At 38.3% G+C, this 20233-nt stretch overlaps 1 protein-coding gene and 1 long non-coding RNA gene across 2 annotated transcripts; both read left to right on the top strand.

The window, feature by feature from the left end:
- Window positions 1-5593: 5593 nt before the first annotated feature.
- LOC121240870 lies at window positions 5594-5906 on the top strand. The gene is made up of 2 exons (XR_005935602.1): window positions 5594-5700; window positions 5734-5906. It is a non-coding gene; the product is annotated as an uncharacterized LOC121240870 (long non-coding RNA).
- A 7082-nt stretch (window positions 5907-12988) lies between these two features.
- Window positions 12989-20202, top strand: LOC121236898 (condensin-2 complex subunit D3). Its single transcript, XM_041133404.1, is given in 10 exon segments — window positions 12989-14628; window positions 15632-16372; window positions 16746-17231; window positions 17568-17659; window positions 17803-17890; window positions 17993-18107; window positions 18202-18325; window positions 18407-18581; window positions 19333-19558; window positions 19561-20202. Coding segments are annotated over 10 exon segments (4044 nt in total). The 5' UTR covers window positions 12989-13101; the 3' UTR covers window positions 20031-20202.
- Window positions 20203-20233: the final 31 nt, after the last annotated feature.

Below are 20233 nucleotides of genomic sequence, written 5' to 3'. Positions count from 1 at the left end.
GTTTATTATATTTTGTATTGAAATTTGAAAAAGTTATAATAATGTATTGAGATGGGTTTACTTTCCAAACGAAGCCTTAGGATTCGCACGGATACAAAAATTATATCACTCATTTTATTATTATAATTTTTTTAATTTTTTATACAAAATATAATAAATAATTTAATATTTTTAAATCTCAAAATAATAATAATATTAAAAAAATAATATATTATTCAACTCATTTTATCTCATTTTATTATACAAAAGAATTGCGTTTGGTTACAAAACTCAACTGAGCTCAGCTCAGTCTAATTTTAAACTGAATCTAACATCCAAACACTCAACTATCAAATTATTAAACTCATATCAATTCAAAATCTTCTTACACATGAGACCTACAACCTTTTTCAATTTAATACATCTTTATACATGAGACTCATAACTTTTTTTAACTTCTCATAAAAAATATTAAATTTATTTTAACATTCAAACACATTTTAAATTCAATTTAAATAATCTCTCATAATTTTATATTACTTAATTCATTATTATTTATAAAAAATTAAATTTAATTAATCTTAATTCAATATCTAAATACAGTCTTAATTATTCAGCGATAAAGATTCGCTTTGGATTCTGGAATCCAAGCCGGAGAGATGGCAGTAGTTACTGAGGATGTTCGGCCGTGGAGAAACACGCAGCACGTGACACCCATGCCATTTCTGACCACTCACGACCGCTTGTTTTCTGTGGCTCTGAAAATTATGCGAGAGAACAATCAATGGTCTGGCTTCTGCTTGTGTAATCGCTAAGCTGTAGGCACCTCCAAAACGTTCAATCTGCAGAGTTGCAGACGGCCGTGACTTTCTTTGTGGAATCGCCCTAGCTTCCAAAATAATGGAACACTGCCCGACGGTTCTGTATTGCAAGGACAATCATACATTTCTTTCAGTATCATGCTACAGCCACCGAGTGGGTGCTCAGCACCGAACGCGTAAATATTTCTTTTAGGATACTGATAGTATTATTATTTTTTTATTATTTATTTACTACTTATAATATATTTATTTTTTTATATTTTTTTTAAGAATTTTATTAATATCCTTAATCATTAAAAAAAAATTTAAAATATATATAATTTTACTAATAGTCACTTCCTTATCCATTAAATAAAATTAAAAATTAAAAAAAATCAAATATAAAAAAAATAATAAAAGTGTAATCCTATCATTTTCCTTTTATTTTAACACATTTTAAACTCTTCAAGCATTTAAAAAAAAATATAAACTCATTAAAAAAAACTTCATTAACTATTAAGTAAGCAAAAAAAAAGAAAATCTAAGCTGGTTAGCTTTCAAGATTAAGGGTGTGTTTGGCAAGTAAGAGTACCACTCTCACTACTATTTTTTACTTTATTATTATTTTTCACCTACTTTTTAATATTTTATTATTATTTTTTCATTACTTTTTCACTACTATTCACAAACATTCTCAACACTTCTCAAGTATTCTCACTACCCAAACAAATAAAACTTTAAACTTTAAAAACTTTGAAAATCTTCAATCTCATCATTATAACTTTTTCAAATCACCCAAAATAAAATAAATAATTCAATTTTTTCAAATCTCAAAACAAAAATAATATTAAAAAATATATTATAATAATATTTACTTTTTAACTTTTAGGTTTCATTTGGTTACTTAACTCAATTGAGTTCATCTGAGTTCAATCTAATTTTAAGCTAAATCTAACATCCAAATACTCAACTCTCAAATTATTAAACTCATCACAACTCAAAACATTCTTACACGTAGAACTCACAATATTTTTCAACTTAAAACTTCTTTATACGTGAGACCCACAACCTTTTTCAATTTTCTATAAAAAATATTAAACTCATATTAACATTTAAACGCACTTTAAATTCAGTTTAGATAGATTCCACATAATGTTATTCACTACTCAACTCACTATTATTTATAAAGAACAATTCAGCTGAGCACAACTCAATATCTAAATGTAACTTTAATCTCAATTCATCTCATCTGCAGTTTTTTTCGATGAAAATCCTCGATAGATACATCATTTCCTTTTCTTTCCATAGTACACAAGAAGGATGCTAACATGCATTATCTTTTAACACCAGATTTTGCCATGTTTCCTAGCATACACCAAATTTAAAAGATTGTGATATATATATATATATATATATATATATATATATATATATAATTATCACTTGAAATATTGTTGTTGCTATTGTCACGAAACTATGGAAGCCTAACCGAGAGTTACAAGAAGGAAATTTACGGGTTGGTGGAAAGTTTAAATTACTTGGTAGGTGTAGAGCTTCGGTTATATATTGCTGTCGAGTGAGGTTGCAAACTTGCAACCCCTCAGTTAGAGAGAGAGAGAGAGAGGAGACAAAATACTAGATCTTTGTACCAAATTATGTACACAATGCTCGTGGACACAAGGAATGCTAAAATGTCAAACTTGAGTAGTCCCCATGTCAAAATGGAGATCTCAAAGTTACCCATTAATTAACACATGTTGTCAATATACCGAGTAAGATATTTGTCAATTCCTTGGTATAACTGCAATATCGATAATAATTATATATGGGGTATTCACGAAGCATAAACAATATGATAAAATGATGATGACCACAATGGCACACTAAAAAAAAAAAAAGAAGGCATTAAAAGTTGTGTTTCCTAGGTGACCTTTTGTGCGTGCGATATCTAAAATGCCTACCCAAAAAAAAAAAAAAAAAAGACATATAAAAAGACTGGTTAGATATATCAATCTCCTCCACTCCTTGGGCTTGCTTACTCGGAACTAGAAAGCAAAGCAAAAGCATACATCATTGAGAATATATTTGGGTGGAGAGTATTTTTGTGCATTGATTCGATTTATCTAGGAGTAATATTAGAGAGAAGTCATTGTAGCAGTGTACACTTTGCACTTACTACATGGCTGCTTTTAGTTCTCTATATTTTTATTTTAAACTTGAAAGATGTGTGATCTAGATGATACCACGTCATGTGTGCAAAATAGTTACTCTCAACAATAACTTCTATCTATATTTATTCTTATCTAATGTTATTTATGTTAAAAGGATGTGTTGCTGTGATCATTGTGGGGCCACCAAGAAGGAGAACTTTGCTGTTGGATCCCAATGTGGGCCAACAGAATGAGAAGGAGACCCACCTTTTTTTTCTATATTTTCCAGTTCGGCCTAACCTATCATACCTTGCAATGCACTTCTTTTTTTAATAAAAAGCCTTGCTTTAAGTTAAAGCATGTGAGTTTGAGACCCAACAATTAGGAGTGGTAATTTGAATTAAAGTTTCATCATTTCTTGACCGAATCAGCTCTAATATTATCCTTTGTAATATGAATTAGCTCTAATCCTTTGTGAATCGTAATATTCAACTCAACCTCGTCAGGAACGGTATAAAACCTTTTCAAATTTATGTTTCTTTTCGTTTTTCTTCTTTAGTACGAGAGTCATTGATCCAAGGTAATTATTTCGAGGAAGTGAGAAGCTGCTGCATTATCCGCTACTTATCACCTACACGAGTCCCTACATACTTGATTAGGTGTTTGCGAGATATAAGTTAGGGGTGATACCCGCATGGGCGAGGTGCAGGGTCGACCGTACCCCGGCCCCGTCGAAAGGGTCGACCCTGCCCCCGCCCATTCATGTGGTGGGGTTTTCACCTCCACACCCTGTCCTCGGGATGCAAGGGTGGGGGTGGAACCCTCATCCACCACGCCACCCGCCCACTCCAATAGTGAATATGGCCCACTAAGCTCAAAAATTTTTTTGGACCCAAAAGTGACAAAAATATTTTTTTTTAATCCAAATTGTAAATTTAAACTTATAAATATGACCATAGTTTAAAAAATAATAATATAATTTTTAAATTTGTTAGTGTATATTTTGTGCAACTTGTAATGTAGTAGATATGGCATTTAATAAAGGTCACAACTTGAAAGTCACACCTGCTACACTACAACTGTATTAAGTAAAAACTATACTTAATACATATTATTATATTTATATATAGTAAACTACTAACATATATTTATAAATATGTATATATATAATATGCATGCGGGGCAAGGTCGGGCTAGCCCCAGCTCCCGCCCCTCATGGGCAGGCGGGGTGGATGGGGTAGGGTAGTGGGGTGGGCCGTGGGGGTCCCCGCTGCCCACCCCTAATATAAGTTTAAGATAACAACCCTTTTTATTAGGTTTCAATAGTAGAAAATGATTTAAATATTCATTCGAATCGTACAAAATTTTTAAACCATATTTGGTAGAACTCGTGTAAAAGATGTATCAGTTGATGATTTTTTGTGGGTATTGAAAAAAAAGGTAAGCTCATGCAAAACATGAAAGAAATTATTGGTACGATTTTTTTGTTAGCTTAGTTTTTGTTTTTCACATAATTTAGCTTCAAGAGACCAAAAGTTCTTTAAAAAAGACCAAAATTAACAATTTTTTTTTTTTTGTTTCCATCCTTTTCTCTTTTCTTTGTTGTAAACAAAAATGTTGATTATTCTATTTGGGCTGGGCTCAGCTTTCTGCTATGAACACCATCGGAAAAAAAAAAAAAAAACATTTAGTTTTCGCAGTTGTTGGGTAACTTGGGTTGAAGCCAAGTTCATCATCCCAACCATCCTACTAATAGACTCTGCATAATTTTTTCGGCCCTCTCCAAATCGTCTGTACATCTACATGACAAATCGAGTCCGACAACACAATTATCTCGCGATGGTTATGAACAATCCAACGCGAAACACCAACGTACCCACCCAAAGTTGGTATTAGATGCTCTGTCCTCGAACCACCATCAAAACCATCTCATATATTCTCAAGCCACGCCATCAAGAGACGCAAGTTATACATGTAAATGTAGAATGATTCAGCCCCCTATCTACACATGATTGAGAACTTGGTGCTCTTAAAGCACTGGTTATAGTAAACATAATGAGGCATATAAGCAATAATACTCATATCAAGCATTTTTTTCACATTTTCAGACATCCCCAGAGAGAGAGTTGTATTTTGTGAAATGATGGCGGAGAAGCCTGTGATGCCGATGGCTCTGGACAATAATGAGTGTAGGTTCTATGCTCTAGAGTGGAATCTCCACCATTTTTTTGCTCCTAATGAGAGTCATGCTTTAAAGTATTAAGATAAATATAAATAATTAAATCTATCATTTCTCTCTAGCTAAAATTTTTGGGACAAGTAAAAATTTCACATGTTATCAGAATAGAGACCCTGAGTTTGAACTATTACTCTACACTTCTCTTCATTAATTAAATATTCAACGTGTTAAGTTTACCTATTAAGGAGGAGTCTAAAACACATGTGAAAGAGAGTATTAAGATAATTGTAAATTATTAAATATACTTCTTCCCATCTTGCATATTTTTTGTTCTATTTTTCTGCAGAGTAGAACAACTTAAATTGTATTTTTTTTCAAGAAAAACTCTATTTGCACCCGGGAGGGGTACCCCCGCGTACACGGGCCTCCACATGGACGCCAGAAACGATTGCGTTTCATTTACAGCATGTAGAAGCAGATAGACTCCCAACGATTCACGAAGATGAGACTATCTTCAGACTGAACCAGGAGGTTCTGAGGCTTCACGTCGCGGTGGGCGACGCCGTTTTGGTGGCAGAAATGCAGTGCCGCAGTGGGTGACGCCGTTTTGGTGGCAGAAATGCAGCGTCGCAGTGGGCGACGCCGTTTTGGTGGCAGAAATGCAGCACCGATACCAGCTGCTGGAAGTACTGTCGCGCGAACGGCCCAGCCAGCTTGCCGCGGCCCGAGATCTTGGAGAACAGCTCACCGCCCGTGGCGAGCTCCACGACGAGATAGATCTTGGTCTTGGTGGCCATGTCGGTGGCCATGACCTTGAGGATTTTGAGGATGTTGGGGTGGTCCTAGAGGCGACGCATGGCCATGATCTCTTGGATTATCTGTTGTTCCATGGCGGCGTTGATGGTTTAACTTGTCGATGATCTTCACGGCCACAGCTATGTCGTCCACTATTGACCGTGCTTGGTACACCTTGGCGAAGTTGCCTCGTCCCAGTAACCGCCCCAATTGGTACTTCCCCAGTAGGGTAGTGGTGTTGGATGCCGGTGATGGTGTTGGGGTAGGCGCAACCCATGGCTGGAGAGGCCGAGAGACAGAGACAGAGAAGGGAAAGAAGTATTTCCCAAGACAATGATTTTTTTTTTAAATAATAATATAAAACTGACGTGGCATTAGCCACTTCAGAAGATTCCGCTATGGGTACCCAACGGCGGGTACCTGTAGCAGAATTGTTTTTTCAAATGGGATTGTGAGAATTTGTAACCATCTTGGAGACAAATTTGAAGAACAAAGCAACCACGATCTTTGAAAGAGCAAAGAACATTTGTAGAAATAAATCAATAGCAATAACGTGCATATTGTCCTGTAAGTCTTGCCATGTTTTTTGTTCCCCCTTCTTGGTTTGGTTTGTCAAAGACCCCTAAAGGCTAAAGGTATTGAATGATACTCATTCCTACTATACTTAATTTATATGACTGATGTATACTCTTAGAGTCTTCAACTAAATTCCAACATAAACACCCATTGAATCATAGAAAACACATTATTGTAATCAAAATATTTGAAAAAAACATTAGGCACAAAGCCTTATTGTTAAGGACGTGTTTTGTATTACTACCGACAAACTCAATTAACTTGCACCAAAAGAAGTGAGGAGCTCAATGTGTTGGAAACACCTCTGATGCCTAAGTCAATGTTTAGGACGAAAAAATATAAAAGCAGTAGGATCGTGACAATTACCTCGAATCACCAGTCAATGCCAATTATATAGATGCTTACTTGTTCGATAAGAATAGTATAACCACATGATCTTCTCCGATAATTTTGGAGGTGTTGAGTATCAAGCCTTGGATATGTGTAGAAGGAAACATATCATGGGCGAGTATTTCAAATGCCTATCCTTTTTAGGACGATCTGAGATTCCCTCAATGGTTACATTATTAATCCACAATTAATAGGGTTTAGATATTTTATCGATATCTTCACGTGGTTATATGATGTGGTCCCTTATTTATCATTCGATGGGCTCCCGTAAAGTGGATTGGGCCTAGTCCAATTGGGGAGAAAGTTGTCCCTCCAATTATCCCGCAAATTCTTATCGTACGAGTATGGTGGGAATTTCATTTCTTGTCCTGCATCGTATCATTTACCCATATTTGTTTTGTTTTTTCCCCACTAATTTTCTTCGACAATACCCATTCATGTGCCGATAATACCCATTTATAGTGAGGATCACTGGATTTGCTCGCGACATCTCCTCCCAAGTCCCATGTGGTACCTGTCACTTTCCTACTAGGAGTCGTTCGACTGTCGTTGTCTCTCTACTTAATTTCCAATCCTTGATTCGTAGCTTCTTCACTCTATTATTTATTGCCTTTACCTTCTTTAAAAAGACAAACCCAAATATTTATTCTCTTACTTTCTCTGTTGTCGTCGATGGCACCTATTAACACTTCCTGTTTCTCGTCCTAGGGTTCATGTTCAACACATCCCGATGAGTCTCCCAAGAAACCTGAGACTTCAAGCCAAAATAGTCCTTCCTATTTCAAAGGGTACCACTGGTCTACAACAACCACTCAGACGAACCTAGACGCGGTGAGGAATTCTTATGGAGTTCCCCATTTCGTTGTCTTGGAAGTGCCCGAAGCTCGCTGCAGGACTGTTGATTTGGAGGGATACACTGAGAAGGTCGCACTACATCCCTCCATGTTCTCGAACGGACTGCGTCTTCCTTTTTGATGTCATGTTCTGGATTATTTGGCCTTGGCTCCCTCACAGCTTCATCCTAATGCATGGAGGATCCTTCTGTCATGTTGCATTGTATTGCACTTGGCCTTGGGAGCCGACGACGAGGATTACCCTGACTTGACTTCTAGGGCCTTTTTTATACACATGGGATATGGTGCCACGACGTTTATTTATGTAGCTTCTTCTCCCTTACCAAAATATGGGATAGCTCACCTGGATTCCCTTTTTTCTCGTGTCAATGACTGGTTTAGAAGTTTTTTTTTTTTTTTTTAGTCTGGTCATGGTTGAAAATTCCTATTGGTGAGGCTACCCGCTAGGAGTTTCCCGTTCGAGATGTGTGGGGAGTTGTTCCTGATGACAAGGAGTTATCCCCAAATCTTTCTAATCGGGAGGAATCTCGCTTGAAGTAGGTTTATTCCTGGGTCAAATAACACCAGGAAGAAGTTTGGACTGACACCCTTTTGACTATAGTCAACATTGATGAATTATTAGTGATGCTGAATCGATCATACATTAGTAGTCGCCATTTCTTGAGGGAGTTGCTTGAATCTCATGGCCTAAAGAGGCCTTCTGGCACTCTGTCGGAAGGGAAATGGAAGAAACCTTGCATGGAGGGTTAGGTTATTTGCGAATCAGTGAGAGTTTGTGGTTGTTCAGGGCTTGAGCGGGAGGCTCCTCTTTCATTTGGTGACTCTAGCCAATTTTAGCAGGCTTGTCCATCATCGGGGGTTGGCGAATCAGCTCAACGCAAGTCACCCATCTTGGACAACCTTGATGACATTCTGAAACTGGCAAAAGTCAACTTGGCAATGGTGCTGGGTCTTGAATGTCCTTCGCCTAGTCTTCGTTTCACCCCATCGCTTTCCTTGGTTCTACATTCTACCCCACTAGGCGGTCGGAGGATGGTCAAACTTCTAGACAAGTGGTTTTCATCAACCTATTATGGGCGTGCCTTTTAAGGGTGACGAGGATATGCCCGCACCTTTGGGCAATGGCCCCGAGTCATGTGATGTGACTTCCGGGATGCCTTCTCCACCAATTGTTGGCATTCCTTGAGATGGTGCTTAGGGCAATGCTCATTAGGGGTGGGTAGTGGGGGCCCACCCCCCGCCCCCGTCCACCCACCCCATATGAAGGACCCCTAACGGGGGCAGAGGGCCTCGCTGACCCGCACCCTCTCAAATTTATAATAAAAATATTATTTTTTATATTTATATAAATAATTTATATAAATATATACAATTTATTAAAAATTTAAATTCATGTTAATGGATTGTCTTGGCCTCCCAGGCCAACCTTTATATAGGAGGCCAATGCAATACAATAGTCATTTTTAAGTAATGTGGGACTTACTGTGGTTGGTTTTGGAGGCCAAGACAAACCAAAATACAACTTTGATAAGTTTATATTTTTTTGAATAAAATTTATAATTATATTATATTATAATTTGAGTCTAAAAAAAATTTAGACAAAAAAAATTATAAACCCAATGAATCACTGGGTTGAGCGAGGGGCGGGGCGGGGTTGAAACCCTCCCCCTGGGTGCCCCCGCCCTGCACCATGCGGGTAGCACCCCTAGTGCTCATACCCCTCGCTCTATTCCTTCCACCATTACCAGTGCCAAAACTCTGATTCTTTCATTTGACCTTAGGGGTTTGTCCCAAGACAATCCCTTGACCGTGGACCGAGTGAGGATGGCGTCTCAATACTAGGGGAGTTTTCTTGAGTTTAGCCGAGGATGGGGCCTTGGTTTTGATTCATAGGGCTTTCTGATAAATGACTTATTTTGATGATTTTGATGTATTGGTCCCGCATTTTGGGAGTCTCTTTTGGAACAATCAACTCTTTTGATGACTCTTATGAAATTCATGTTATTGGGATTTATGTACTTCGGTACCATGATATATGTCTTATTTATTAACCTAAATAGACTTTCCACTGCGATATACTGCATACTGTTAGTTATCATTAAGTGCATTACATCTTAACTGTCATATACGAGAGGTATGTAGTCTTTTGTTACATGTCCCGACACTTCAGTTTCCTTCAAATCCCAAGCGGGGGTTGGAGGCGTCACAATGTCTTTGCACTGCAGTCTTTTGTTATCATCCTGGTCATCCGTCGTCATGCATTCTTTGTTGAATCTAGAAAGATAAGCCTTCAAACTTTAATTATCCCGTTGCTTTTTGGTAAGGAGATATGCAGCACGCCGCGTTCTTCTTCAGCTGGTTAGGAATTGGGTTAGGAATTGCCTGCCCAGTTCCTCAAAACTGTCGATGGAGCCTAGCTGCAAGGCTCCAAGTCATCCTCTAGCAGGTCTTTTGAGCGTCAATGGGAAAACTTGACATGCAATATCCTCAATAAAATTGTTGAGTGTCATGTGAGCTTTAAATGTCTGTAGATGCTCAACTGGATCCTTAGATCCATTGTACATCTCAATTTGGGGGATCTTGAATTTTAGAGGGAGCAACATTGCATTACCTTGTCATTGCAAGGTAAATTTGTGCTACTGAGTAACTGATTGACTGAGGAAGACACTCATATCTTCTTGGCCATCTACTCGTACTTTTCCATGAGGCTGCGCAACTCGTGGTGCATCCTCTTTTTCTCCTCATCGTCGATAGCCACTCCGCCAGCACTTTGCGACTCTGCCTCGGTTCACTCGTTTTGGCGTGGTGCAACACCTTTCCCATATCTGGCGTTTCTTTGCTTTAGGATCTCGTTCTCTCACTGGAGATTCTCCATCTCCAACACCATTTTCTTCATCCGCTCCTCCATCTCTGCAAATCTCCCCTCCATGTTTGTTGAGGTAGCCTCTTAATCGCGCATTGCTTAAGAATGCATCATAGTAGTCAACATACATACGAGAAGAGCACGTTGATGTTATCAGTCAATCCCACAGATAACATCAACTGTTAAGGACGTGTTTCGTACCACCACCAGCGAACTCAATCAACCTGTACCAAAAGAAGCGTAGGGGCTCAATGTGTTGAGAACACCTCCAATGCCTAAGTCAATGATTGAGATGGATAAGTATGAAATCAATAGGGTTGTGAGAATGACCTCAAATCACCGATCGATGCCAGCTATATACATGCTTACTTGACTGATGAGAATAATATAACCACATGATCTTCTCCGATGATTTTAAAGGTGTTGAATATTAGGCCTTGGATAGGTGCAGAAGGAAACATATCATGAGCGAGTATCTCGGATATCTATCCTCTTTAGGAAGGTCCGAGATTCCCTCAATCGTTACATTATTAATTCGCAATTAATAGGGTTTGAATATTTTGTCGATATCTTAACGTGGTTATACAATGCAGTCCCTTATTTCTCATTCGTTGAGCCTGTGGTATTTCATTTGTGGGCCTCCATAAGGTGGATCGGCCCAGTTTGATCGAGGAGAACTTATGTCATCAAAACATATTCTAGTTCATAGGTTATGAGGAGTGTTGAAATATAATACAAATAACTAAATCTATCACTTTTCATCAATTTAAACTTTTGAAATAAATTATGATTTCACCGAAGTTGGGGTAACGACAACAAGGCCAATGAGTTCTTGGCGTGTTCTTAATCTACATTTGGATGTTGAGGTGATCTTAGATGATATGTGAATAGTAGTAAAAAAATAATAAGTAGTTTATAAATAGTAATGAAATAATTTGAGGTGATCTCACTAACCAAATATAACCTTAATCGTATGGGATTGAAATTGTGTTGGACTCTTGTTGGAAGTCGTAGTAGCAATGTGACACCGATTGGGCTGGCTATCTATGGGCTTGATGAATGCATGAAAGTGCACTTTAAATACCAAATTATTGGATTAGAATGCTAAAATATGAATAAAAATCATAGGAATTAATTTGTGTTCTTGAATTTAATTTATATTTACTTTGGGATACTTCTAAGCACATTTTTATGTTTAATTTCAGAATCCATAAAAGAGAGGGCGAAAGTCCAGTCAAATTCAAATGAATTTTTGAATTGAAATAATTCCCAAAAGTTTTCAACGAATTATGACTTTTGAATTGAGTAAGACTTTCAAGTCATAAGGACTCTTCATTTTCAACGTAGTTGGCTTTCAATGTGAATAGACGTGTGGACTTTCAGCAAAATAAGGATGCTTCAACATGAGATGATTTCAACGTTGGGATAACTTTTCAAAATATCAAATAAAGGATAACTTCAAATAAGGCGGGTTTGAGAGTAATTCGGATAAAAAAAAAAGAAACAAATCATAAAAGGAAACTGCAAGAAGTCTAACTCCAAAATGTGCTAGGAGACAGTTTAGACATATTTTAATATTTTGATCATAATTTTTCACTCACAATCCAAACAGGGCAATAAGTGATGGTTGATCTCTTGATATACACGAAAGCCAAGGATTATAAAGTTAAAGAAATTAAGAGGATGATGAGATGCATAGAGAAGACTTCGTGAATATATTTTACTTTTGACTTACCAAATCATTATCTAAGATGCGTGCTGATTAATGAATTACAATAATATTTTTATTCTATTTTTATCTTATTATATAAATATAGAAAAATTATCAAATACTTTTAGAATATTGGTGACGTAGTACTCCATGTTATTATAATATGTCACGTAATTAAAATATCATCAATTTTTTAATTGACATGGTATCCAATGATAAAATGTAAGTATCGCACATTTATTGTTTGGGAGTACTTACTAATTACTTTTAAATGTGGTATTTTCTATCATCCTTAGATCATTATTTATTTATTTTTTAAAAAAAATTAAAAATTGATGGACAATGTCTATTTATCATAGGAAGATAAGAGTGAGATGAAACTGTAGTAAGCAACCTTTCAACGAGTAATTTTACATGTAGTTATGGAGTGTGCAAATGCCGTGCAATCGTTTTAAAAAATAGTGAGCTCTACTATTTAAAAATTATTATTATTACTTTTTTCATATGAGTCTCATATATTCAATTTTTTCAAAATAATTGCAAAACGTCTACACATTCATAACTACAATTATAATTTCTCATAATCATATATTTATTTTCTTTAGAAGAGATCAATTTGGAGTCTGGACCTATAGTTATGTAATCTTGATTTATTTATTTCCCAACACTTTGTTAAAATTCAAAAGAATCCCTTTAGGCGGGACGACGAAAATTTAAAGCCTTCGGTGTGGAAACATGAAGCAGAGAAAGATTATACAATGAAATCTTCGTAGTGACAAGCGTAAGACCTTCACTGCCACATCTATGGAGGGGTCGACATCCCGGATAATCAGAGAGCTCGAAGAGATCCGGTACTTGGACAATCCCACAAATCCACAGTCCCAACCCCAACCGCTCTCCGAACCCACGCTCTTAGATCTCCAAACCCTCCTTGACCAGACCCTCGATTCCAATGATTCCGAACTCCTGGACCGCCTCTACGACGACCTTGCGTCCAAATCGCTCTCTCCCAACAACCTCGTCCCTCCGATAGCCTCCGCCATGGACTCGGGCCCCATCCATCTGTCCCTCTTGGCCTCCAAGGTCTACCTCTCGCTGCTTCTCTCACCGAATGCCCCTGTTTTCACTCTTTTTGCTCCAATGGCGTTTCTATCTCTCCTTCACTCTATCCGCCGGTCTCTCAAGCGTCGGCCACAGGTCCCACCGCCCGATATCGAGGGGTCCCACGCTGCGGCTAATAGGAAGAGGAAGGGTGGTGGCAAGCGAGGCAAGGGATTGAGGAATACTGCTAGAAATTCGTACACTGGCAGGAGTGATAACGAAGAGGGTGAATTCGATGTTAGAGCTTTGTTTCCTGTGCTCGAAACGTTGGAATTGGCAATGGGTTTGATTCACTTGGACCGGTTTCCGGATAGTTTGAAGTCTTTAGTCCAAACCGTGGCCGAGGTTCCAGTAATGGCGGTTGAGATCTGTGATAATTCCGGTGCTTACAACCGACTAACAGATTTGTGCTCGCGGATTTTGAGTGAAGTTTTAAGGCCGGAGCATGGGGAACCGGCGGATACAGCGGCCGAGGTGTTGAAGTCATTGTCACCGTTAATTCTTCGGCTAAAAACGCAGGCACGGATGTTTGCTTTGGGGTTTATAACGAATCAGATGATGGATTTAGCGAAGCGTCCTGAGGGAGTGAAGAAAGCAGTCGTGAATCTTCCGAGGTATTTGGCACAGAAGGCGCCGGAGAAGTCTGAGCCTCGGGCTCTAGCTGTGGAATCCATAATGGAGATTGTTAAGGTTATGGAATTCAGTGATCAAATTGGGTTTGTGGAGTATGTGGTGAAGATGACACAAGGAAAGGCTAACCTTAGGCTGCTGGCGGTTGACCTTATTTTGATGCTTATGATGACTTTGAGGGATCCATTCGGTGTGGATTTGGACATTGAAGTGAAGGATTCATGGGGTTTGAGGTGTATGGAGGCTGTGATCCTACGTTGTTCGGATGTGAATGCTGGAATTCGTGCTCGGGCCTTGTCAAACTTGGCGCAGCTGGTTGGGTTTTTGGCAGGTGACAACAGGAGCCGGGCTGTGTTGAAAGAAGTTATGGGGTTTGGCAATGCGGGTGTGCAAAGGGTGGAAGGTGGTATGAACGATCTTTTGAGGAAAAGGTGTATGGATGAGAAGGCAGCAGTCAGGAAGGCTGCACTTCTTCTGATTTCCAAGTTGACTGCCCTTCTAGATGGTGCCCTCGATGAAATTGTGCTCAAGACCATGGGCATGTCTTGCTCGGATCCTCTTGTTAGCATAAGGAAAGCGGCGATTTCAGCTCTTTCAGAGGTAAATTTACTGCTTTTGCTTCGTCTACTGTTTTCTCATTCGATGGATTGATGTTGGTTTTTGTTACTTGATATGATTGGTTTGTCACTATTACATAGTTGTGATAGCGTATGCTTTTGGACACTTATCAGCATTCCAACACTAATATATTAGAGTTGAACGCCTCAATGTGAGCTTGTTTACTCCTTGTAATAGGCGTCTGGTATTGACCACCCGGAACACAAGTTTCTTATTCAAAAACTATTTATATCAGTTTCTTGTAACTGTGTTGATAGCGATGATTCTTTTGACTATCGAGCATTGTCCAAAATTTAGCTAGAATCTTAATTTTTAGCTATAGTATCAATTTTTGACTAAATGAGTCTATATTATATTAGCTATCTTAAAGTTAAAATAATAATATAATATTATATATATTTTTTTATATTTATTTTTACAAATACAATTCATATATTTTTTAGATCTTCATGCTTTGTAGAAATAATGTGTCTACTCTATCAATATTCGCAATCAGTAGAATAAATAATGTACATACCATGCATGTTTTACCATTCAAAGAGAGAGGGAAGTGATGAAATAATAAAATATTACTTTCTATTGTGAATAGTAGCTAGCCATGTTTGGCGAGAACTTAAGATTTACTATAGCTCAAGTCTTAAGCTTTGGACCATTGGCTAGTCCAATGTGGAGGCTTTTTCTCACATCTAGCTAAAATTTAGATTTGTATTGACATTTAGTTAGTCCATTACCAATACTCTTACATATAGATGGATATTATTATGGTCTCACTATATGGATTGTGAACTTACGAGGCTAAAATTTGGGCTTTCATGCCTTCAGTGGGCTTACATTATGGGTTTTCTAGTTTGAAATAATATGTTCTGATTTTTTTCCAGGGATTAATCAGAAAATATATATTTTCTGAACGTTTTATTTGCATCTGCTTGTATATCTCCTCACTCTTACATCTCGAATTTATGGTGAAATCTGCACTGACTTGTAGGCTCTCAGAATATTCTCAGATGAAAGTGTGACTACTGAGTGGCTTCATTCGGTTCCACGTTTAATAACTGATAATGAATCTAGCATTCAAGAAGAGTGTGAGAACTTGTTTCTAGAATTGGTACTTGACCGAATATCTAGAGCTGGATCAACTAGTTCTCCCCAAATGGGATCCGTTTTCTGTGATCCAAGCCTCGAAACAAAAGGTTTAGAACAGGAACTGGAGTTGTTGTTCCCTGGAGTGTTGGGTCTCTTGAGAGAGATTTGCAATGGAGAGGTGACACCTTGGGTGAAGAAAATTTGTGCAAGCTTGGGTAAGAAGAAACGGCTTAAGCACAAGATTGTTATTGCGCTTCAGAATATTATTAGGACATCTGAGTCTCTCTGGTTAAGGGAATCTATGCCGATAGAGAAGTGGACAGCACCACCGGGTGCTTGGCTTCTTCTATCTGAGGTATCAGCATACCTTTCAAAAGCAGTGGACTGGGAGTTCCTCCACCATCATTGGCAGCTCCTTGACAAGCATGGACCAAGGGGTGGGCTTAAAAGTCCCCATGCACAAGGAGATGCAGATGAAGAGGAAGAGAGCACGAAATCCAATTCTGTTGCTTGGGCTGGGGATCGTGTTTTTCTTTTGCAAACAATCTCTAATGTTTCTGTGGAGCTGCCTACAGAACCTGCCGCAGATTTGGCTCATAACTTGCTTAAACGAATTGAAGTGTTCAACATGCATTCAACCGAGGTATCTCTTACTTGATATGAGTGTGTTTAATTGCAGTGAGGATTCTTTTGTTTTCTTGTCAAATGCTCTATAGGGCTATACCCTAGTTCGCCATTTTTACAGCTTGATGGTAAAAGTACTCCCATGAATATACCCACTTCACTCTGGTCAAGCTCAATATATTTTATGGAACATCAGGTGTTAATCATATGTTTTAGCTCATATGTCGCTCTGGTGGATTGAAGGACATTCCCTTGCTATATTTAGGTCATACCTTTTTCTAACCAATGTTTCTTTTTTGGCTGTATTTTGGGTTACAGGAAGACCATAGTTTTTTCCTATATTGCTCGATTCTCTTGAACCCTGTATGTATAATCGGCATATGTGATGACAGATTAATGCTCATGTAAAAGCACTTAGGACATTGTGCAAGCGGAAGGCTTCAAGTCCTGAGGAGGCTGATACACTTGTTATGAAATGGGTACAGCAGCTTCTCTTGAAGGCTTCACAGATTTTAGAAAAGTACATTTTAGAGGTTTCAAAAGTGACCAAGCACAGCAGCTTCTTTACACCACCCAGTAGAAAGGGCAAGAGAGCAGCAGTCATGTCCAGGTTACTCTCAGAAGCAGTCACGGCCGTTTATACTATTGGATCTATGGTTATTGTTTGTCCGACTGCTGATATGAACACCATTACTCCTCTATTGCACACCATAATAACTTCAGGCAATTCCGATCCAAAATTGAATAAATTGCCAGGCCCTGCAGTTTCCCTAGAGCAAGCTGCGCCTTCTTTATACATTCAAGCTTGGTTGACAATGGGGAAGATTTGCCTTGCAGATGGGAAACTTGCAAAGGATTATATTCCTCTTTTTGTGCAAGTATGGTAATTGAGTTAGCACCACTGCTTTCCCAAGTCTTAAAATGATTTTCTTGAAAACATGTCAACATTTTTCTGTGACAAAATCCTCCAGATTTCCAAGAACACATTATTACATGAGTTTTATCCTGTTTGCCAATAATCTTAATGACGGGATTGTCTCTGTATTTGGTGCAAAAACTTCAATAGGCACAATTGTCGTGTGTCTGTATATAAAGATGCTGTTCCAGAATATGTTTTATTATTTCCTGCAGCATGCACTTATTCCTCCCCAAAGTATGTATTGATTCTGAATAACAACTGAAGCTGAAATTTCATGTTGCATTTCTCACTCCAGAAGCTTGAAAAGAGTGAGTGTGCTGCTCTTCGCAACAATCTTGTAGTGATGATGGCAGATTTTTGCATTCGGTATACCGCTCTAGTTGATTGGTAAGGCCTGTACAAGATCATCGTAAATGATATGCGTATGAAGAATTTCCAATAGTTAAACTAAATATTGAGAGATGGAAAGAGCGAATTTGGAATCTTTTTCTTATCCTAAGTTTCTAATGAATTGTCTTGAAAGTCAACAGTTATATAGCAAAGATCACAAAGTGTCTCTGTGACCCATGTGAACTGGTGAGAAGGCAGACATTTATTTTGCTCTCAAGATTATTGCAGGTACATTTTTGTTTTGGTATTTTGTGATCTGGATGTTATTTGTATGTTCCCATTTCAATACTTAGTAACCCTGGAGAATATTGACTTGATTCCCATCCTCAGAGGGACTATGTGAAGTGGAGAGGAGTGTTATTCCTGCGATTTCTTTTGTCGCTCGTTGATGAATCAGAAAAGATCAGACAACTTGCTGACTACCTTTTTGGGAGTATTTTAAAAGGTGACAGGGTTCTCACAGTAATCATATTTGCAGTCATAGACGCTGGTAACATGTTTGCTGTTGGCATTGACTCGAATGTATAATGTGCTTGCAGTCAAGGCACCTCTTCTAGCTTACAACAGTTTTGTGGAAGCCATTTTCATTCTGAATGACTACCGTGCTCATAATGGACATAGTGGTTCTAAGGGTTCACAAGACAGCCGACTTTTCTCCATCAGGTGGATATCCTATATTCAGCAAAAATATAAATTGTTCTGCAATCAAGATGCTGATACGTAACTAGTATACATTGTTTACAGGGGTAATGATGAGAATTCGAGATCTAAAAGAATGCACATTTATATTTCTCTGCTGAAACAAATGGCTCCAGAGCACCTTTTAGCCACATTTGCAAAGTTATGTGCAGAGATTCTTGCTGCAGCATCTGATGGCATGCTCAGCATAGAAGACACTACTGGACAGTCTGTTCTGCAGGTAGTGATCTCAAACATTTAAAAGTACTTTCCGTATGTGTGTTGCGTGAGCTTATCCATGTTCTTATCATGGAATATGGTACCTAGATGACTGCAAGCCTGCATTATGATGTGCTTCCATACTAAAGAAATATTGAATAACTTGATATTATTGCTCGCACATCTTTACGTTTACAGTCAACAGTATTATATACAAGATAATCAACATAATTACAGAAATAAAACAGGATAGGATGAGCCATTAGTTGGTCAACTCCATGAATCATGGAGGCTTGATATTCGGCTGAATATCATGGTGTGCAGATATGGCTTGATCCTTGGATGCTCTGTCATGATTTGTGGAGGATGTCTTGGCTTGGTCTTCGGTGACATTGATGTTATCGTCATTATGTACTTAGAGAGGTTTGTTAATAGCAAGTTCGTAATTAGCCAACCAAAGGGATTCAGTTCCTCTTCAATCATGAAAGCTTGATAAATATTAACATAGAGGTTCACTGCCATCAACTTCCAAATGGAGAATATGTAGATCTGAAATGCTTCTTGCTTGTCCAAAAATAAGAGACAGCAACTTTCATTTTGACTATCTTCTAGTAAGGGATATATCCAGATTTTTTTTGTTGGGGGGGGGGGGGGGGGGGGGGGGGGGGGGGGGGGGGGGGGTGTTTGGTTACGAGATCCTGGCTTATTATCAAGGGGTCAGTTTTTATTACTCAAGTTTTAATTTTAAACCTGCATTTTAATGGAGGGAGCAGGATGCTTTCGGAATTCTTGCCTGCAAAGAAATCCGAATTCCATCCAACCGTGGAGCATCATCTGACCCAGCAGACATTGATGAAGAAGGCTTAGATGGTGGAGGTGCACCTGCAGCTGCTGCTAGAGGAAGGGCTATAAATCAAGCAGTCAGAAAGGGCCTTATCCAAAATACAATTCCCATCTTTATAGAGCTGAAACGTCTATTAGAAAGCAAGAACAGCCCCCTCGTGGCTCTCTCATGGGATGCCTCAGAATCCTTCTCAAGGACTACAAGAATGAGATTGATGACATATTGGTTGCTGATCAGCAACTTCAAAAAGAACTCATTTATGACATGCAAAAGTATGATGCAGCAAAGACCAAATCTACAGCTGCTGAGGCACTTGCCAAGATGCAAAAATCAAGTAGCTATCAGTCACCTGATTTTTCTAAGGCTGCGAGCAGAAAACATGCCCAGGATAAGCTGAAAAATGATTCAAAACTGGCCTCAGCAATGGCAGATGCAGCAGCTATGGCCACAGCTCGTTCTGTGCTAAGTGAAGTGAACAAGGGAGCATCCACACCGCCACTTAGTTCCTTAAGTGTGCCTAAGCTCAAGTCTTGTAATGCCAGGGGCGCTTCACAATGCGATCGTCCTTTAGATGTATTAGAATCTTTGAGGAAAAGACAATCTTTCGATTCAGATGGAGAAAACTGATGCCTCTAATAACACAAATTCCCATCAAGAAGCCAATGTATAAGCTCAAACATAAGGGCTATTTGTTTCTCATTTCTACTTCAATGTAAATATTCACATTCAACTTTCTTTTTCGAGAAAGAACATTCCAACATTTTTGTAGAACATGGGAATTTAGTGGGTCTTCGAAAAAGTAACACTTTGTTCGATCTTTAAAAGTTTGT

This window comes from Juglans microcarpa x Juglans regia, chromosome 1D (assembly GCF_004785595.1).
Source record: "Juglans microcarpa x Juglans regia isolate MS1-56 chromosome 1D, Jm3101_v1.0, whole genome shotgun sequence".
Taxonomy (NCBI): domain Eukaryota; kingdom Viridiplantae; phylum Streptophyta; class Magnoliopsida; order Fagales; family Juglandaceae; genus Juglans; species Juglans microcarpa x Juglans regia.
This window is presented reverse-complemented; position numbering and strand designations above follow the sequence as displayed.